The 18,278-nt window shown below is 38.2% G+C and overlaps 1 protein-coding gene across 1 annotated transcript in view; it reads right to left on the bottom strand.

Moving 5' to 3' along the window:
* The window catches only part of LOC134675851 (CCAAT/enhancer-binding protein zeta), a 22,731-nt gene extending 4,503 nt beyond the window's left edge, over nt 1–18,228 (bottom strand). Inside the window, exons 1-15 of the mRNA XM_063534153.1 lie at nt 17,981–18,228; nt 17,743–17,854; nt 17,138–17,238; nt 16,568–16,655; nt 15,540–15,713; nt 13,862–13,971; nt 13,297–13,442; nt 12,844–12,979; nt 12,268–12,473; nt 9,825–9,999; nt 8,463–8,558; nt 7,586–7,730; nt 2,312–2,511; nt 1,287–1,422; nt 324–497 (exon numbers count right to left, since the gene is read on the bottom strand). Of these exons, the coding sequence (XP_063390223.1) occupies nt 324–497; nt 1,287–1,422; nt 2,312–2,511; nt 7,586–7,730; nt 8,463–8,558; nt 9,825–9,999; nt 12,268–12,473; nt 12,844–12,979; nt 13,297–13,442; nt 13,862–13,971; nt 15,540–15,713; nt 16,568–16,655; nt 17,138–17,238; nt 17,743–17,854; nt 17,981–18,139 (2,158 nt within the window). The 5' untranslated portion in view covers nt 18,140–18,228. The remainder of the gene's footprint in view (nt 1–323; nt 498–1,286; nt 1,423–2,311; nt 2,512–7,585; nt 7,731–8,462; nt 8,559–9,824; nt 10,000–12,267; nt 12,474–12,843; nt 12,980–13,296; nt 13,443–13,861; nt 13,972–15,539; nt 15,714–16,567; nt 16,656–17,137; nt 17,239–17,742; nt 17,855–17,980) is intronic.
* Nucleotides 18,229–18,278: the final 50 nt, after the last annotated feature.

Raw genomic sequence — 18,278 nt, 5'->3', positions numbered from 1 at the left:
GTTGATTTGATTGAACTTTTTTCTAAATTACATCAGACTGACAAACTAGTATCCTTTGAAAAAAATTGCTATCACAAATGTACAAAATAATAGCAGAGAACTAAACAGATGACCCTACGTTTTTTTATTTAAAAGCACTTTTAATAGCGGTGATTCTTAGACATGTTTTAGCAAGATCGGTTCATCCGTTTGTTGAGGTTTATTAAAACTAAACTCTAAAAAATTTTTATGAGAATGTAAACCGGATCAATTCCCTAACTATTGTTTGTCTCTATCTGTCGTAATCGTAAGCTATGTTTTTTGAATAACGTATGTCTGTATACCTTTGGCAGTATAATTCTTCCTAACAGCAAACTTGGGATGCGACCCCTTAACTCTTTTAACGTCCCCGCTCTGCTCGTCCTCCCGTTTCTTCGGGTTCTTGAACACGAAGCGGTCCAGAAAACGGATGCCGGAGAAGTCTTTCAGTGGGTCGCCGCTGTACTGGATTATTTGCTCTGTGGACAGTTACATATTTAATTTAGTCCTCAAACAGTGAATGGTGTTCCATACACTAAGGGGCCCACTGATTAACAGTCCGCCGGACGGTATCGGCCTGTCAGTTAGAACAACAATTTGACAGTTCTGAACAACTGACAGGCCGATACCGTCAGGCGGACTGTTAATCAATGGACCCAAGTGCAAAGCCGAAAACAAGTACAATCGGTATCAAATGCATAGCAACGTATAAAGTGGCAAAATATATCGTAAATCGTAATACAACTTTGTGATCATAGAATTAAATTAAGGATGTGTTCCGATTTATTTGGCTACTTCGGCCGTCACTATCTAGTTACCCCCTTATTCGTAAAATTTTACGGGCCTGTCTTTTATCCCTTTCTTACAAATACATAAGCACTAATAAGAAGTCATAACAAAAATATAAAATTCAGGCCAGTAACGCGTTTATGAATAATGTTATTAGACTGTATACTCATACCGTGCGGATGCTGCCCTCGCCCATGTCCTCGGATGCATTAGGGCAGTGATTCCTAACCTGGGGGTAATTACCCCCGTGGGGGTAAAACTGATATCTTAAGGGGGTAATAAGCTAACCTAATATAACAATACAACAAACGTGTACCTACACGTTTTATTTTTTATTGCCATTGGAAGGAGAAGTAAAATTAGGTTCCCTAGTTAGTCATAGGGGTGACCGGACTGAAAAGGTTAGGAACCACTGCATTAGGGTGTAACGTCTTGAAACAAATGATTATTTTAATCTAGATCTAGACAGGAATACCAACCGTGTAACAGTTTCTCAGCAAACAGCTTCACTGTGGGATGGAAATGATTATATAGCGGCAGTAACTCCAAATACGCGCTGCGATCCGCGCCCGCGAACGCTGGATTGCGGGTGTAGGGATTGTAGTCCGTTATTTCCTGAGAAAAAAAGTAATTACATTTATTACATTACTATAGTCAAAGGCACATTAGGGATTGCCACTATTTACTATAGATGTGGTTATGCGTTTCCCTGCGGCGTATAAGAAAGTAATGAAAATAAAATACACACCATAGATAAATTATGGGCAACAATCTTCGCTAGCTCAATTAGAGTTAGACCTAGATAACTGTTAACTGTGCAAGTGTTATTTATACGTCATATTTTCATAGAAGTGCACAGTCTGGGCTATCAAAATTAATACCAGCCGGCGACAGCAGCCGTCGGCTTACGTTTCTTCGGCCTTATGTTGCCCTGGTCATCTATTTTAAGTTCTACGTATGTTTTTACCTTTCCTTAACCGTATTCTTCCTTGGTTTCTTAATATTTCACTATCAATAGTCATATTCAATCGTCCATAAATTACGTCATCGATTTTAGACGATTTTTGACCCCCCCGTCCCTATAATCATCCAAAAATCATGCTTCAAATGACCCCATTTCCTCCTACTTCATGCTACCGTCATCCGATGTCCAGACCCCCCCCCCCCTAATTGACATGACGTAATTAATGAATAACCCCTTAGTTGCGACCACCTTAACCTTGATGTCTTTGCTGTAGACCAGCGGTCGGCAACCCGCGGCCCGCGAATCTCCCACTTGCGGCCCGCGAGTCTCCCTGGTTATTTTGCATGTAACATTGACAAATGACAATGGCCGATAAAGTCATAAATATTAGCAAAGTGCGGCCCGCGTCCACTTCGTTAACTGCTATGTGGCCCTTGGCTGCTAAAAGGTTGCCGACCGCTGCTGTAGACCCTACCGTGGTACCAAGACCAACTAGTGAAAATGATCATATGCTACAAGCGCATTAAGTTGGTAACTTACCTTCTCACTATTGATAGTCTTCTTCAACTGTATCTTAGCAGCGACCTCCTTGTCCTCAGTATCCTCTTTATCCTTTATATCTTCGTTTTTGACCCTGGCGTGGTACCAGCCGGCGACGGCGGCCGTTGGCTTACGTTTCTTCGGCCTTATGTTGCCCTGGTCATCTATCTTGAGGTCTACGTAGTTTTCTTCGTCGTCGTCTGAAAATGACAGAAATTGCTCGATCAATAAGCATAATAAAAGGCCATGAGATTTGGAACAATGTATTCCAGCCGGGCTAGCACATGATTGCGCGACAGTATCTCGCCCGCGAGATAGACTACCCGTCCCTGTTTAATTAATACAGTTAGAAAAGGCACAGGAGGGGCGCGACACCCCTCCCTGTGCTAGGCCTACAGGGATGGGCAAAATTAGCTTACAGTCCAACCTAATACAGTGAAATCCGTTTATTATGACTCCGCATATACTGACCAACCGCTTACTATGACATAATTACTGTGCGAAGTTTGGTTTTCATATAAAATTCTTTGTGACGAATTCGGATAAGATGACTTCGCTTATAGTGACAAACTGCTTATTATGACCTATAAACCCTATTTTCATGAAATTATGTTCGGTTATACTGACACATTTGCTGGTTTTCGTGGCCGTCACCACGTCTTTCCCTGCGAGGACGTTATTTTAGTTTTGATTCTCGGTGACAAGTTAATAATTGGTACAAGGTACAAGGTTAATAAAACTCATCTCTCACAAAGGAATTTGAGATTAATTTGGAAAAATTAACAAAAATAAGAACTTAACCAACTATGCTTTATTTGCTTTATATGACATCCGCTTCGTATGACGTATTTGTCACTACCCTTCGATGTCATTATAAGCGGATTCTACTGTATAAGTAGAAAATAACTAAAAATCACGACGATATTTCAAAAACTCTGCTGGTTGAACCCATGCAGTGGCGTAAGGGGTGTACCCTTGTTTTGCCGACAAACTTTTCATCGAATATTATTTCATCGACAACGATTCATCGAAAGGTTAGTACTAGTAATATTGTTTCGCGTTATTTTGTTTCATATACTATTTATTTCAATTTTTCTTACTGCGTAGAAATACTATTCAACGAATATTACTTGATCGCTGATTCGTTTCAAATTATTTTAATTGGCACAACTACTAAACATTGCAATTCATTTGTTCGACGTATTGCTTTAATATATTTTTATATGTCGTACTACTCATTTATACATTTTTCTGGTGTAACAATTTTAGGTTTAGGTTAGGTTAGAACTGCGACCCCACACAGAAACGAACGGCTATCTAAGTCGGTTTAGGTTAGGTTAGAACTGCAACCCCACACAGAAACGAACGGCTTTAAAAGTAGGTTTAGGTTAGGTTAGAACTGCGACTCCACACAGAAACGAACGGCTTTCAAAGTGGGTTTAGGTTAGGTTAGAACTGCGACCCCACACAGAAACGAACGGCTTCAAAGTGGGTTTAGGTTAGGTTAGAACTGCGAGCCCACACAGAAACGAACGGCTTTCAAAGTAGGTTTATGTTAGGTTAGAACTGCGACCCCACACAAAAACGAACGGCTTTCAAAGTAGGTTTATGTTAGGTTAGAACTGCGACCCCACACAAAAACGAACGGCTTTTAAAGTAGGTTTAGGTTAGGTTAAAACTGCGACTCCACACAGACACGAACGGCTATCAAAGTAGGTTTAGGTTAGGTTAGAACTGCGACCCCACACAGAAACGAACGTCTTTCAAAGTAGGTTTAGGTTAGGTTAGAACTGCGACCCCACACACAAACGCACGGCTATCAAAGTCAAATATTACATTTTGAAATAATTTTATGTGTAATAAATTGTATTAAATGCAATCCAAAATGAAATAAGAAAACTCGTAAAGAAATACCACGATATAAACTATATACGAAATAACTCGAGTGCCAATTAAAAGTCCTAGATTTAAATTTACTAGTATCAATTCTTCGACGCAATGACTTGTCGATGAAATGAAAATACTTGAAACGTTGTCTTCGAAATAACATTCGATGAAATGTCTGTCGGCAATTCAAGGGTAAACCGGCGTAAGGGCGTCACCGCGTCACTGAACTAAATGAGGCAACATTTTAAATTATTATGATTGTAGTAGTAGTAGTAGTAGTAGTAGTAGTAGTAGTAGTAGTAGTAAACACTTTATTGCACATAGTACATAACACAGAGAGAATACAATAAATGTGTACAAAGGCGAACTTATCCCGTTAAGGGATCTCTTCCAGCTAACCTTTAAGTAACTGAGAGATACATATGAAATGGTAGTCAAACTAAGATAAAATGTACATGACGGCGAGACTTAAAAGAAGTAGCTAACCCTAGGAACATAACTTAATACAATGTGATGCATTAGGTGCAAAGGCATATACATATATAGATATACGAAACAATTACATGTCCATAACAATATTACTAATTACTTCCAGTGAACGCATATATTTAGTATGGAAACCGCCTTTAGGAACATTACCGTTCAAATTTTCGGGCCAAATTAGCACACATACAAAATTACGCCTACATTTAAATAAGACGACGCGTTTACAGAGCCTGTAATCAAAGCTGGTAAACAAAATAATAGTCATCTTTATTACACTAATGGTACATAGCTAAGTGTAGATGAAATGCATATAATGTCAATAACTACCAATCAGCGACATTAATCCGCTAATAACCTTCGTGCTGTACGTACTGGCCGCTGAGAGTTTGCGGTTCACATTTGATTAGAATATGACTTGGACAGGGATAGGTTTATGCCATACATTGAAGAACCAGTCAAATAATTCACGTATTATAATTTAATGCAGATTAAAAGATAACTAGTTAAAATGTTGTTATGAAATGACAGACTAACTCAACATAAGTAAATATATCATTGTTGTATAAATGTATTCCGATATAATAAGTATTTTGTATATTTTATTATAAATTTGTATGGCAGTGCGAAGTCACGTTCAGGTATAGTCTGTCCGTTTTTCTAAGATCAAGTACGCCATTATAAATGTATGGTAAACTTGATCTTAGAATTCGGACTGGCTATACAGCCTGCAAAATTTACATGGGTACACGAATCGGGTCAAAAATATTTGAATAGGCGGAGTCACAATAAATCCCCACTTTCAGTTCCAATGGAAATATTTTATATGTATATAGCCGGTCAAGCAAGTTTGTCAGTAGAAAAAGGTGCAAAATTAAAATTTTGTATGGGACCACACCCATTCGCGCGCTTACATTTTCTAAATTTGCCGCTCTTTTATACTGACGGAAATGGCTTGAGAGAGAACCTACATATATGTGACGGTAGAGGCTGGATTCGAATGATCAACATTTTCAGATAATGTGTGTATTTGTTAAATTAATTCAGTGTAAGTGTATCTACATATAGGAGACCGGGTATGATTATCCCACGAGTTATATCTCATGAATAGAACATATTCTAGATATCTTTCCAGGCATCCACTTAATTTCATGTCTCTATAATTGGACAGCTTTTTTTCATAGTTCTCTGCGAATAGCATCTTGTGGGAATCTGAATGGAAAGTAATGTAAAATGATAATATCAAATTTGATTATGAATTTGAAAGAATGAGGTAGTTTTTTTACAGCTCCGTCTCATGAAATAAAAAAGGAAAATACAAATCTGTAAGAAAGAATTCATTACCTACTACATTTATAATTATATAGAAAATACCTAAACCAAGTACAAGTTAATAAAATAGTCTACTTCATTTGGCATAACACCATCCCTATTATCCTCGCAATTTAAAAAGTCGTATGTTGTTATGAAAGTCGTATGCAGTTGTTACGTTTTAGCTTAGCACGGTAGTATTGAAAACAAATCGTCATGTTTATTCCAAATTTTACTGAAGTTATCTGTTTACTACAAGTGAAAAGTGATTCCACTATCCTCGTTATGAACTTAAATAACTTCTGCACCACTTCACGACACATGAAGACATTTTTAATTACAAAAAAACGTTGTTTTTATAAATCAATTTGGCCATCCGTCACTGACTGTCATCTCGGACGAACTGAAGTTGCGAATCGAATAGTTTGTAAGCACCGCCTACAATCGAATAGTTTACGTTGGGTCATAACTGAGCGGACAGAATACTTCCATGTATATCAGTTCGCTGATTACTTCTAAATAAATAAATATATACATATATATAAATACATACAAATATATAAATATATATAACCGCACAATCCTACCTACGTGTCCTTCAATTGACATTTTGTGTTATTGCCATAACCTCATTAATTTTGCCTTCAGCGACGCTACAGACTGACACTGCCTTAACGGGGATGGCAACGCGTTCCATAGCTTCACAGAGTGTATCGTGAATGACTTATTGTAAGACCGGTGTTTGTGGGGAGGAATAGCGAGCGATAGATCCGCACTAGATCGCAGCCGGTGGTCACTTCCATCCGCCAAAAACCTAAACCGTTCTGCAAGGTAAGTTGGAGAAGAGGGGCAGAACAGATTGTATTCGTATTTGGATTCAGTGAAATATTTCAAATATTACTTCTATACATTCTGTCGCATAATAAGTGAATCATTTACTTTTGCCTATACAGGGTGATTCAGAAGACGTGAGCAGGACCAAGACTGCGCATTTTGTAAATCATAAGCAACTGTTTCGTATCAGTATTAGTGGGATTAACGTTAATTTTCTACTCGTGTTGAAAAAAAAATTAATAAATTTATTTACGACATGCATGGTCACCCTAAAATTAGAATACTAAACTACCGATATTCTGTGTCAAATTGAATGTCATCACTGTCATCACGGTCTGGTTACTTTTGAAAACGCGTATCTCACTCAAGTTTGACAGCTTATTTTCTTCGTAATCAAAATGCTGTCATTACGGTTAAAGAGGTTTTATGTTTATTAATTAAGTTTTGTGGGGTAACCATGATTGTAGAGAGTTAAATTTGCCCTCACCAAAAAGTTAAAAATAGGAAAAAGTGTCGTTGTTTCATCTAAATACGACGGTGATCGATCAATTATCATTTACTGAGTATGCAGGATTAGTCCTGCTCACGTCTCATGAATCACCCTGTATATGTATATATATCTTGTCAGACCATAATCATAGTCTATAATAGTGGAAAACAAATTTCAACGATAACCTAAAATTCAGGTTTTGCGTAACTCTGGCTCGCTTAAGTTTCTTATACAATATTGAAAAATGTATAATCACTATAATCTCTTACCCATAAGCAAATCCTTTTTATCCCCCTTCAGAAGGTCTATTTTCTTCTGTTCTACTTTTTCTTCTTCTGTCTGTTCTGCGCTGTCTGCCGTCTCGTTTTCTTCTGTCTCTGTGTCATTTATCTCTTGAGGTTCTTCTTTTGGCTCCTAGGAATTATAACATAATAATTTCTCTTAGGAATTAAAATAAAAATTTCTAGCATAAAATGTAATCTAAATCTTTATTGTAAGTTGACATGTTATTAGGAATCAAAAAAGAACTTTTTCTTTAATCAATGTTTCGCAATTTCTTCGATTTTTATTTATTTATTTATTTAATACAACTATGTTTAAACGGCATTACAGTAAAAATACCAATGCGCCGAGAAACGCTTACAAAACATTTCATTACAACAAAAATATAACACAAAGTATGTACAAGATACAACATACACAGGAAGAACAGAAATAACAAATCACATAACATAGTTATTACCTATACACGGACTGTGGAAGGCCTGTCATCCATCGTCTCACAATACTTCAGACACTCACGGTACGCAGTCGTCCATCCCCATGCAAACACATCACAATCAGGTGCTGACGTCAGGAGCGCATTGAGCAGTGTCAATGCACGAGGGAGCGGGGAATTATTTATGATAGCCCTTAGGTTCTTTGCATGAATACAGGTATATTGTGAGAATGTTAAATATACCCAGACTAGTGGATAGAGTGCGTTTAGGTACTGTAGTTTAGGTGCGTTTAGGGGCAGCACCTCCTCATTGAAATTGTTTCAACATGAAGTTGAAAGTTTTAGATTTAAGGCCACGTTGCATATTTTAATAATAAAATAAACACTATGAGACAATTTGCTATATTGTGTAGCGTGTTGTTGTTTACCTCTTTGATTTCCCTTTCAGTCCACACCAGCCTGGCCGCTTCTTTCTTCGCACTATCTTTTAACACTTGCGACACCAAGAAAAGCATACCGCAAGCCTGCAACAGATGAAAAAACAATAAATCAATTCTCCATAAAAGAAGGCAATTTATTTATTCGTATGGCATTTACAGAGTCGCTAATTATCAATTACAATATTTACAATACGATATCTAAATTGGGCAGCGTGTGCATTAGGCGAGTGAAGGTCTAGGGCCTCTCCAACAAATTTCCGTTTCGGGCAACTATGTATAATGTGACTATGTGTAATGTGACTATGTGTGTGTGTAACTATGTGTAATGTGATGTATAGTCTGTACTGGGGCCCCGCAGTCGCATGCAACCACACTTAAACAGATAGTCCGCACAGCGTCCATGTTCGGTACGGAGTCTGTTTAGTTGGCACCATTCCTTCCTAGATGCTGAAAAGCCATACGGCTTTTTGGTAGGATCGTAGGCATTTAGGGTGGGGTTTGGCAGGTTGGATTGCCACTCATCTTTCCAAGCGTTTTTTATATTGAAGCCACCTTGCGTCGGGTTTTGAGCGGTTTGATAGGGCGGGTGTCGAGACTTCAGACGATGCTGCGGTGGGTTAAGGAATTCCTGGTGGATCGGCAGATTCGGGTCGCTGTGAATTTTGTTCGCTTCTTTTACCAGTGCCAATTGTCGTCTAAGATGAGGTGGTGGGATGTGGCTTAGGGTTGGGAGCCATTGTACGGGTGTGGATTTGATCGTGCCTGATATACATCGCATAGTATTACGCAGTACACGTCAACTTTCTCTGTGTGTGCGCTATTGAGCCAGACTGGTGCGCAGTATTCACCAGCAGAATAGACTAAGCTCAAAGAAGGCAATTAAGAATGAAGGCAAGAAGGTAGGGAAGGGAATGAAGGGATAGGGACACTCGCTCACGAATGCTCTACTATTTAAATTGTTCTTTCCAATAATGCTTAGTCAGGCATTTATAGATGTAGTGCATAATTCTTTTCCATCGTATTTTCTCGGAAACGTTCGTATTTGTCATGCTACTTCAGTCAACCTCAGTACTTTTTGTACCGAGTTTGATTGAAATAGCAAGACACGTTCGCACGTTTCCTTGAAAATACGAAGGAAAATAATTATGCACTACTCGTACATCTGCTACTTTTTCAAATAATTTCCTCGTATTTACATTTTTTTCAATAACTCACCTGCCCCGGCGACATCTGGCAACACAATTGCAACAACCTTTTTATAATGGCCGGCACTCGTGGAACGTTGTTGTCCTGCTTCAACGACTTGTATATGAGCGAGAAGAGTACATTCTAGTTCGTCGCTTGTCTTACCTGCGCTGGCGACATCTGGCAACACAACTGCAACAACCTTTTTATAATGGCCGACACTCGTGGAACGTTGTTGTCCTGCTTCAACGACTTGTATATGAGCGAGAAGAGCAACGCCGAATGGGACGTCGTGAATATGTCAGGGCTGGTCAGCTTGCGGTATAGAGATGTGTAGTATCTGAAAGGTTTTTTAAATTATTTTTATGTAATATTACTTGAAATTGGACGAAAGGAACTAGGCTACTACACTACTAGGCTAGGACACTAAACTAGGCTAATAAAACAAAATCTTACCTACAGTTGCCTCCAGAAACTCGCGAACTAAATTGACAGGTCAATGTGCACAAATGATACCACAGTTTGGCCAGTGTTGTTCTATCGATATTTTCAAAAAAGTTTGAATTAGAGAATGTCGGTATTTCCAAAATTGTGCAATTTTATAGTACCTAATAGAGACAAAGATATTGAATAAACATATTGTAATTAAATAAATATTTTATTATATTTATTTTGTTTTATTTGTTAGGAAAACTTACAGCTAGAGTAACAATTAAGTTGTAGGTGATAACATAGAAAAAGTGATTTTGGCTCAAAATACAAAAAAGGCCGGCCCAGACGGGGAAATATTTCGTATAATGTGATTAATTTCTCATTTAATTCTTCATTCTTCAGGTGATTTAATTTTATACATGTGGCCACATGTATAAAATTAAATCACCAATTTTAGATTTTAGAGCGCTGGTGGCCTAGCGGTAAGAGCGTGCGACTTGCAATCCGGAGGTCGCGGGTTCAAACCCCGGCTCGTACCAATGAGTTTTTCGGAACTTATGTACGAAATATCATTTGATATTTACCAGTCGCTTTTCGGTGAAGGAAAACATCGTGAGGAAACCTGCATACATCTGCGAAGAAATTCAAAGGTGTATGTGAAGTCCCCAATCCGCATTGGGCTAGCGTGGGGACTATAGCCCAAGCCCTCTCGCGCTCGAGAGGAGGCCTGTGCCCAGCAGTGGGACGTATATAGGCTGAGATGATGATGATGATGAATTTTAGATTTATGGCGACAACCGAGCTCTTGAAATAAAGAACGGCAAGTTGTTGCACACTAACATGACACTGAAATTTGTCAGTTTCTCATCCGCACCTCCTGATTTGATTGGTAACGACACAATCTTACAATCGAATTAACCACTTTTCTCGTCACATTCATATTAATCGAAATCGTTTGTGACCCCTTTATAATTATGACATGGGTAGTAAGTGCAATATTTTACTTATCGATATAATTTTATCGACATATACCCGTGACTATTTTTTCTTTGCTATTCCTGGTATCATTTTATTTGTCAAACTCATGTCAATTTAGTTCGCGAGTTTATGGAGGCGACCTTACTAACACAGTATAAGGATATATAATATAAGGTATAAGGAGGAGTTTATGGAGCCCTATCATAAAACTGTCATACACTTGCCATAATGGCATTTAATACATCATTATAAGGTATAATGTAATTTTTAATTTTTTATGACATGTTACTTTTGTTATACATATTATGATTTAATCTAAACCGTAATGGATATTTTAAATATAATTTTTAATCGGTACCGAATCGGTATATAATATTTTTGTTTTGTTAGGGTTCCGTATCCAAAGGGTAAAACGGGACCCTATTACTAAGACTTCGCTGTCCGTCCGTCCGTCCGTCCGTCTGTCACCAGGCTGTATCTCACGAACCGTGATAGCTAGACAGCTGAAATTTTCACAGATGATGTATTTCTGTTGCCGCTATAACAACAAATACTAAAAACAGAATAAAATAAAGATTTAAATGGGGCTCCCATACAACAAACGTGATTTTTGACCAAAGTTAAGCAACGTCGGGAGGGGTCAGTACTTGGATGGGTGACCGTTTTCTTTTTGCTTTTTTTTGTTTTTTTTCTTTTTGCATTATGGTACGGAACCCTTCGTGCGCGAGTCCGACTCGCACTTGCCCGGTTTTATATTATATTTTCGTGGGTCGCAGTAGGTAATTATGATGGGGGATGGTAGTGTTTACGGCGGTGGCAATGATAATGAAGGATGGTAATGATTATGAAAATGGTACCAATATTTTTACCTGTCAGAAGTTCCTTTAGAAGCATCACTGATATGAAACAGCAGTGCCAACGCGTGTATAGCAATGTTAACCGTAGCCAAATGAACCAGTTTGTGTATAGCGTCAATGTGCGCGGGAGTTTCAGCCATCAGTCGTGCTTTGTCAGCAAACTTAGCCGAGTTTACATCAGTCAAAGTTCCAAACGGATCGTGTAAACAGTTGGAAGAGTAATTATAACAATGATAGTTTTGGAAATGAAGAAATCAATGGTAAGAAATTATGACGGAGGATAGGAATGATGATAAGGATGATAAGTAGTGCTGTTTTTTTAATAATAATGATGCTGTTACCTGTCAGAGGTTCCTTTAGAAGCATCACTTATGTGAAAAAGTAAAGCCAGCGCGTGTATAGCAATGTTAACCGTAGCCAAATGAACCAGTTTGTGTATAGCGTCAATATGCGCGGGAGTTTCGGCCAGTCGCGCTTTGTCGGCGAACGGGTAGGCGCGCTTCACGCCAGTTAAGATGGCCGACATCAGGCGGGAGTCGATGTCACCCTGCAAACAGATGAAAATGTATTAATTCTCGTTCGTCATACTGCACTTATGAAAATCCCTACTCATATTATAAATGCGTAAGCAATTCTGTCTGTCAGTTACCTCTTCACGGTTAAACTATTAAACCGTCTTAACCAGTTAGATAAAATTTGGTACGGATATTTTAAGTTCCGGGGAAGTACATATAATAGTTTTAATAACTCAAATCATCTTTCTACGCCTCGTACATAATGCGATTATTAGGTTATAACACGTTAAAGCTTGATAATCCAATTACCGCAACATGTATGGCGCCATCTACTTCACCCGTCAAATTTGTGACCTTTATATTTCACACTTATTTACGCGCCTCAACATTCTAGTTTCTTACTTTCTTGATAGAAGCCTTGAAGAACGAGAAATATATCCTGATAAGATTCTCCGCTATTCTTGCGTCGTCTTTGCCCAAGAAGAACTGATTCAGAAAACAAATGCCGTAGTACTGCGCTCTCGGGGATATGTTCGTTCTAAAAGAAGAATATGAAAATAAATTTATTTAAGGAGTAAATCATAATAAACTGATTGAACCCTAAGTTAATCCTATAGTGAAAGTAGTTCAGTATGACTTACATATGGTGGAAGGTAATTATGATGGGGGATGGTAATGATAATAGGGGATGGTAATTATATAATGATTATTGAAAATGGTAACATTGTTTCTACCTGTCAGATGTTCCGTTAGAAGCATCACTTATGTGAAAAAGTAAACCTTACATACTCATTTGTTAAGAGTACAGCTAAAGGTAGAGAAATCACTCATTATACAATTTAAAAAGAAAATTACCTGAAAAGCATCTTCTCAATATCGGCTAATACAACCGCCTTCATATTAGGATGGTTGTAAAGGAGTTGGCAGAGATGGTAGATAACCTTCGAAGCTACTGACTGCGCTGGGTCTCCGAGCTTGTTGATAATACTCGTTAAAAGCATCTAAAAAAAGAATTAAACTTTCAGCTATCGGTCGCCAACGGACTTTATTCTCTCAAAGATCTCTGACGTAGAACGGAGCACATAATAGTATAATTATATCACACATGGAACTGTCGGCCGAGGCGAAGCCGAAGTCGACAAACATGTGATCTGAGGCTTTCCTATTTTCTTATATACACACCTGTGTACTTTTCCTTTTTAAAGTTTTGCCTGTATTTTGGACTTAAATGTCAAATGTAAAATTACTCGTTCCTAAAGTCTAGTAATAGGGCAAAGTCTAATGAAAGGAAGGCAGATCCCACCAGCCTATAACCCCTTAAAGCAGAGGGAATTATATTTCCCATAATTATTTTGAACTTTATTTTCAAATAATAGGGTTGAATTTTGCGTAATATCTATGACCGTTAAAGCGTTCATACCTTTTCTCGTTCAGGGTGATGCATGAGTAGATACGACATGGAGCTGACAGCCTTCTCCTTGTTGGCATCCACGGAGTCGTGCGCGAACTTGTTTAGAGCCTCCACATACGCTGAAAATAAGATAATTATATTACAGAATAAGTAGTATTTAAGGATGGTATTCTATCTGTCCAATTCCTTTATCCAATGTGTATTGGATCTCACATTTTGCTTAACCTTTTGAACGCCACAGACGCCAATTGACGTCAACGCAAAATCGTGACAACCACGCCATTGACGTTGATCGATTTTTTGATGAAAATCTACTGAAAAACACGCCACTTTTAGGTTGGCATTGTTTATTCACAAAACTAAATTCTACCCCCCGTGGCGTCAGTGGCACGGCAAATGGATGCGCCGTTTGGCGTTCAAAATCAATGAGAGAGTGAGACGCAGTGACGCTGGACAAAAAAAAAACCGGGCAGGTGCGAGTCGGACTCGCGCACGAAGGGTTCCGCACCACAATGCAAAAAAAAAAAGCAAAAAAAACGGTCACCCATCCAAGTACTGACCCCGCCCGACGTTGCTTAACTTTGGTCAAAAATCACGTTTGTTGTATGGGAGCCCCATTTAAATCTTTATTTTATTCTGTTTTTAGTATTTGTTGTTATAGCGGCAACAGAAATACATAATCTGTGAAAATTTCAACTGTCTAGCTATCACGGTTCGTGAGATACAGCCTGGTGACAGACGGACGGACGGACGGACAGCGAAGTCTTAGTAATAGGGTCCCGTTTTACCCTTTGGGTACGGAACCCTAAAAATGGACAGGTGGAATACCACCCTAAAGTTATTACAAAATATTGTTTTTTGACTATTGCTACCAAAACATGGTTTTATTGTAAAGTATCCTAGGCCACCTAAAAACAAACTGTACACCAGGAATTAGTAGATCAATACTTAGTTCGCCAGCGCCAGTTCAGTCAGTATACAAGCTATGTATTTAAAATTATCCTGACATAACTTTATTGTAAAAAAAAACATGTGAAGATCAATTTAGCTCACTTGGCTACTTTTGACAGCTACCAGAAAGAAGGCTGAAAGTTGAAGACTGTCGAGAAACAATACAGGACCGGGATCAGTGGTGACAGTTGGAGGCCAAGACACACTTTGGCTCGCTGAGCCTAAAGGGGCCCACAGATTGACAGTCCGCCGGTATCGGCCTGTCATATAGAACAACATTTTGACAGTTCCGAACAACTGACAGGCCGATACCGTTTGGCGGACTGTTAATCAGTGGGCCCCTTAAGAAAGATGGCCTGCTAAGGGGCTGTCCATAAATTACGTCATCGATTTTTGACGATTTTTGACCCCCCCCTATAATCATTCAAAAAATCATGCTTCAAATGACCCCATTTCCTCCTACCTCATGCTACCGTCATCCGATGTCAACCTCCTCCACCACCACCGAAGACCCCCCCCCCCTAATTTGAAATGACGTAATTTATGAATAGCCCCTAACTAAATAACTTACTTCCACATAATTAATGTTAATAACGGATCTAATGCGAAAATTTTTCATTATTTTACCTTTAATCCAACGTAAAAAGATAAAAAATAATGAAGTTTAATCACATTAGACCTATTAGTAACATTAATATGTGTACAAAACATGATAGTTTAAAGTGTTATGACTTACTTCCATAGAGCTCTTTAAGTTGGTCCTCATAAAACCAGAGCTTGAGGATATTCCGGCGAGCCTGCTTGTTGCCCGACGTCATTTCGTCAACATGTCCTAACGCATGTTGCTCAAATGTGCGAAGTTTCACGTCTGGGATCAGAAGGTCTGTGATCAGGAGCTCAGAGAGTGCATCTGTAAAAATGTGTACCATAAGAAACTAAAGGCTTCGTCACACTGGCGCGTCTTCCGGGTGGGGCGTGCCGCTTATACATATAAAACGCTCACGCCCCGCCTGGAAAACGCGCCTGTGTAACGGAACCTTAACACAATTCAATGAAATGGAAGAGTGTTAAAAAAAGTAAAAAAACAAATCTGGCTAAAATGCATAATTTATGTATAATTTTATAAGTTTTGCTCCCATAAAGCCATAAATGTGGGATTAAAATCAAAACAGTTGCAGAATGCACTTGAATGACTGCAAAAATAGTGTATATTTCCGTTTTCTTCATGAAATAAAAATAGCATGAGAATATGTATCTGAGAGGATACAACAACTCTTAGTTTTAATGTGATTTTTCGGATTCAATTTAATTGATGTAAAAAACCGGTTAAGTGCGAACCGGACTCGCGTTACGTACATTACCCAACTTTTAACAATGTATTTTTTAGTGAAACGTGAATGAAATGTCGGATCAAAAACTAAGTAATTAAGGCCGGCTCACGCTTGACTGCACATTTCTAATAAGTTTTCCGGTCATCTATAGGTAAAGAAATATTTTGTGTATTATTTCAAAATTTTAGACCAAGTAGTTTCGGAAATAAAGGGGGGGGGGGGGGGGAATGGTCGGACAGACAGACAGACAGACGCATGAGTGATCCTATAAGGGTATCTTCTCTAGGGGGTAATTGCACAAAAGATCCCTATGGGTCGAAGTGTGCCCGCAAGGGCCCCCAAAAACAATAAGATAAGATCCAATAAGGGTTCCGTTTTTTCGTTTTAAGGTACGAAACCCTAAAAAATGAGCTTGTAACTATTGTATGCTTACCAATAATGACAAGACCATCCTTCTTCTTGGCTGGTTTCACATTATTAACCAGGTTCCTCAAGGCTGTCATGTTGTAAACAGGGTTGTCCTGCAAATACATTTAACCTCATAATTTCTATAAATGATAAAAACTGTCAAAATAATAATAAATTATTTATAAGATATGTAATTAAATTATGTTTATATTACACAATTTTATTACAGTGTGACAGACATGATAATAATTTGAACTGTAGAAATACATCTCCATTTATAAAACAGTTAAGATGGTGGGTACTTTAATTTGAATGGTTTTATGCACTAGCATACATAGTAGAATAGAATCGTTTTTATTTGTAAACACACAGACAATAGACATACATAGAATAAACATAGTGAAAAATAAAGTGTCACAAAATGGCTGCATACAGGCATGTTGCTCTAGACTTCCAGCGCTGATCTTCCGATGAGACCATTAAGTGAGAAATAATCATGGTAGGTAACAGACAAAAAAAAGAAATATAAAGGAAAGAAACACAAAATAAGCCGAAAAATACATTACACACAGTTAGTGATTCGCTAGTTTATTACCTGTATCAAAATAGTAGCCGCTGCAACCCTGTCTCCGATGGCTCCCTTGTTCAGTAAAGTGCGGGCCCACTGGTGGTCTGATGATCCATTTTTGCTGGATTCTAGAAATAAGAATTCACAAATTTTTATAAACTGAAATAGATGTCTTATACACAAAAAAGTCTAGAGCAGGCTCAGCTTAGTGTTTTTTCTGTCAATAAATAATTTTGTATTTTTTTTTTGCCTTCAGAGCCAAGTTGCAGAACAATTCAATAATACTAACTGACAATAGATGATTTATATGGAATATCACAGCACTGTCATTTTATGGAATATCACAACATATAAGCATAGCCATATACAAAGCTCTGGTTGGACCAACTTGAGCAGAAATGAAATTGCAGTGCTGCTGGACCACCCCAGGATTCAAGACACGTCTGTGATTGATGTGGCAAGAAATATTGATCAGCTATTGATACAATCATCGCAGTCAATGTAGGCTGTAGGTGTAGGTGTAGACTACCTCCTCAAAATACCTTCTTTAGTCGCTGCCACTATCATCTGCAAAGATGCTGTAGACACTGTCATTTTGTTAGTTACATTTACTTGATTGAGACTTAACTTACTTGTTTCATATGCTAAAGTGTCGCCATGTAACGCACTGCTTGCCTCTTTCCGCATCTCCTCTATCTTATCCTGGCTTAATGTCTTGGTTATTGTCGCTGGTTCCTCTGGCAACTGAAAAAAATGTATGTTAAGTTGTCTTTCCTAATAGTAGTATTTCGTTTTTTCGACTTAAATTCTTTCAAATTTCTATATGGTATGATAAAATTAGTTTTATAAGTGTGCGTTAACATGATTTACCTGCTGATACCACTTCTTTTTCTCTCCATATTCGAGACTTTCAGCAAAATTCTTCGCGATGCCAGCTCCCTTTTTATGGTCGGCATTTTTATCCACTACTCCGTAATTTGTGTATGCCTCGTCAACTAATATATTCTCCTCAAATCTTTTATGCTTCATTTTGAGTTATATGGTTGTAAAAACACATTTAAACTATATTTTTCTCAATACAACACGTGCGTTGTGGATCATAAGAACACATGAACACATACAGCATGCATGACATTGACAGTCAGTAATTTGACAGTGACAGCTAGCT

Source organism: Cydia fagiglandana, chromosome 23 (genome assembly GCF_963556715.1).
Source record: "Cydia fagiglandana chromosome 23, ilCydFagi1.1, whole genome shotgun sequence".
Classification (NCBI taxonomy): domain Eukaryota; kingdom Metazoa; phylum Arthropoda; class Insecta; order Lepidoptera; family Tortricidae; genus Cydia; species Cydia fagiglandana.
This window is presented reverse-complemented; position numbering and strand designations above follow the sequence as displayed.